The 2,673-nt window shown below is 51.0% G+C and overlaps 1 protein-coding gene across 1 annotated transcript; it reads right to left on the bottom strand.

The window, feature by feature from the left end:
- Positions 1-16: 16 nt before the first annotated feature.
- LOC141372270 (endogenous retrovirus group K member 13-1 Env polyprotein-like) lies at positions 17-1,399 on the bottom strand (the record flags this gene model as incomplete). Its single annotated transcript, XM_073890782.1, is given in 1 exon segment — positions 17-1,399. A coding segment is annotated over 1 exon segment (1,383 nt), but the record flags the coding sequence as incomplete, so codon positions are not given.
- Between the last annotated feature and the right edge of the window lie 1,274 nt (positions 1,400-2,673).

Genomic DNA, 2,673 nt, shown 5'->3' with positions numbered 1-2,673 from the left:
CCTTTGCTCTACCTGATTAACCCCCTTGTTGCTCATGGCTCCCGACATATCCCCCTTTTATCTTTAAACGCAACATGTGTACCTTTGCTTGGGTACTAGCCATGAAAGCAAACAGACAGCGACTCCAAGCACACCATAAGCAGAGTAATAAGGTTACCCCTACAACCAGAGCACACATAATCCAGAAGGAATGTTGGAGGATATTAAAGGGGTTAAACCCCTGTAGCTTTTGTAGAAAGGATTGTGCCATGTCTCTGGGGGTGACTACATGCAGATGGGAGGAGGCTATATTGTTTATTTGTTCTTGCAATTGAAACAGATCTAGGCTTACATTTGTCTCATGCCAGATACCTTGCAAGTGCCTCTGCACCGTTTCCCAGGAGACATTGTCAGCTTTCAGGGGGGTCACACAAATGGAACCATACCCTCCGTGGCACACAAAGGACAAACGAGTATGTAACAATGAATATTGGGTGCCCAAATATTCGACCGCCTGCTCTAAACCATCTAGGCGAGCCAAAATTTTTCTATCTATACTTCCTTGTGTAGCAAGGGTCTGGGAGACATTATGGGCTAAGCTATTTACATGGGAGGCCGTATGTATGCCCTGGGACAGCGCCACCGTGGAAACAGTAGCTGATGCTATCAAAGACACCAAGGCAGTGATGCCGGCTATCAGGAGGCCTAGGAAACGTCGCCCCCGACTAAGTAGGCCTTCCAGTTCTTGTGCAAATTGGTAGCCATAATCTCTATACCAGGGCCCCCCCACCTCTACAGGCATCATTAGATAAGGGGGCTGTATGGCTAGAAAAACCATCTTTGTTGGATTTGGGGCACCGGGTAAAGGCAAACAGTTGGTGAGATAACATTCCTCACAAGTTATTTTGTAAAGGGTTCTATTGGCCCTAATCTCGGGCACCACAGATCCGTCCCCCACTACAAACAGAAACGGTGGGGAAAGACATGCCCGAATTTGAAAGGTCAATGGGCCCGTGGGGAAACCAGGGAAAAGAGATGAATTAGCTTTAACATCTCTCATGGCCGCAACAATTTTCCATAAGTCCGGGTGTCTCATCCTCCCCAGTGATAGCAGTCCCCCGGGAGCAGAATTATTGTGGTCGTATGGCCCATATCCTGAAGGCGGGGGGGAGCGGCGCAAAGGGAGATCCCTGTCTTTTGACCAGTCAATTATATAAGTGTCAGGTATGCCATGGGGAGTCACAATCTCTGGGTTGTGATGAACGCAGGTTTTCCAAGAGGGTCCATAGGTTTTTCACGTTAGGTCAGATTTACAGAGGGGATAGTCAAGGTATGGGGTCTCAAGGGATCTGGAAGCGGGTCCGAAACGGCCAACAGGCAGGGGCCGTCGATGTTGAAGGACAACCTCGTTGATGTCCCAATTTTTCCACCATTACATGAGGTGTCAAAGTGTCTCCTCTGGGTGGCTCAGTTCCAAACCAAGAGCGGATTCTTCGGGAGACTGGTGAAGTGACCACGCATCCATAATGGGGCGCCTCAGGGCCATCGATGGCCTGGAAACAAATGGGGGGGGCAGAAGCCAGGCTGGTCCAGTTAAAAGGCGCCACAGCATGAGTGAGGCCGGAAATCTCAGGCCCATCAAAAATGTCTGTGAAGTTAGTAAACACCCTGGGTGAGGGATCCTTCCAGGTGACTGCCCTCGCGGTAGGAGGGTCCGGGACAAAAGCCCAGTAAGAAGAGGCCTGGGCAGAGTCAAGGGTTAAAAGTGATAGCATGGCAAGGAAAAGGGCAACAGCCGTGACTGGCTGGCCCGACTCACGCACGGTGGCCTCAGCTCGAGCGGTCAGGGCTTTGATGTCTCCGCATATTATTTTCCTCTGATCCGAGGCGGGGCGTCTCCTCGTCCTCCCGGAGCGGATCTGGAGCCGCCTCATTCTGCAAACCATCACGGACAATGCGGACGCATCGGAGCGGGAGCCAGCGTGGCGTCTCCTCATCCTGGGGAAAGATACAAGCGCATCCTCGGCCCTGGCGTAGGACCGGGTCAGGTCCCCTCCACTCCACGGTGGCGGGGTCACGCCACTTTGCATAGAGGAGGGGAGCCTGCTCAGGCTGCCAAAAACGTTCGGCGGCAGTGCGGCCAACCGAGTCAACATTCAAAAAATTTAAAACAAAGAGTACTAATGAAAGGTATAAGTGAGGTGAATATTTTATTTTCCCCTGTAGTATTTCCCCCTCTTTTAGTTTTTTGAGGTACATTTTGAGGGTGGAATGGGCTCTTTCGACAATGGCCTGATCTTGAGAATTATAAGGAATACCTGTTGTATGAGTGATGTGAAAATTTGCACAAAATCCTGGATATACTATTAAGCCCTTCAGGGTCCAACTAGATCTACTTAATAATAAGCCCCATGTGTTTGGGGGGAGAGGTCCCCATATTCCTGTACTTATTGGTTGAGGGGGCATGCCAGCTTCTAAATAAACAGAACTATTTGGGGCCAGATCTAATCCTGCACTGGCTGGGGTGCCTCGGTGAAGGGATTCAATCCCAGGGAGGTCTGCCGTGTTGGCTCTGACCTCAGAGATGGGGGGGAGAGCATTGCCGCTATTGTTTGGTGGGGCTGCGGGAAGCCCTGTTGGGAGTTTCCCTGCTGTAGGGGGCGGCCAAAGCGGTCAGTTTTTGATCGACACTCA

The sequence above is a fragment of the Callorhinus ursinus genome, unplaced genomic scaffold (genome assembly GCF_003265705.2).
Source record: "Callorhinus ursinus isolate GAN/ISIS: 27379988/994484 unplaced genomic scaffold, GSC_fseal_2.0 scaffold4185, whole genome shotgun sequence".
NCBI classification, from domain to species: Eukaryota; Metazoa; Chordata; class Mammalia; order Carnivora; family Otariidae; genus Callorhinus; species Callorhinus ursinus.
Note: the sequence above shows the minus strand (reverse complement) of the source record. Positions and strands in the feature narration are given on the sequence as shown.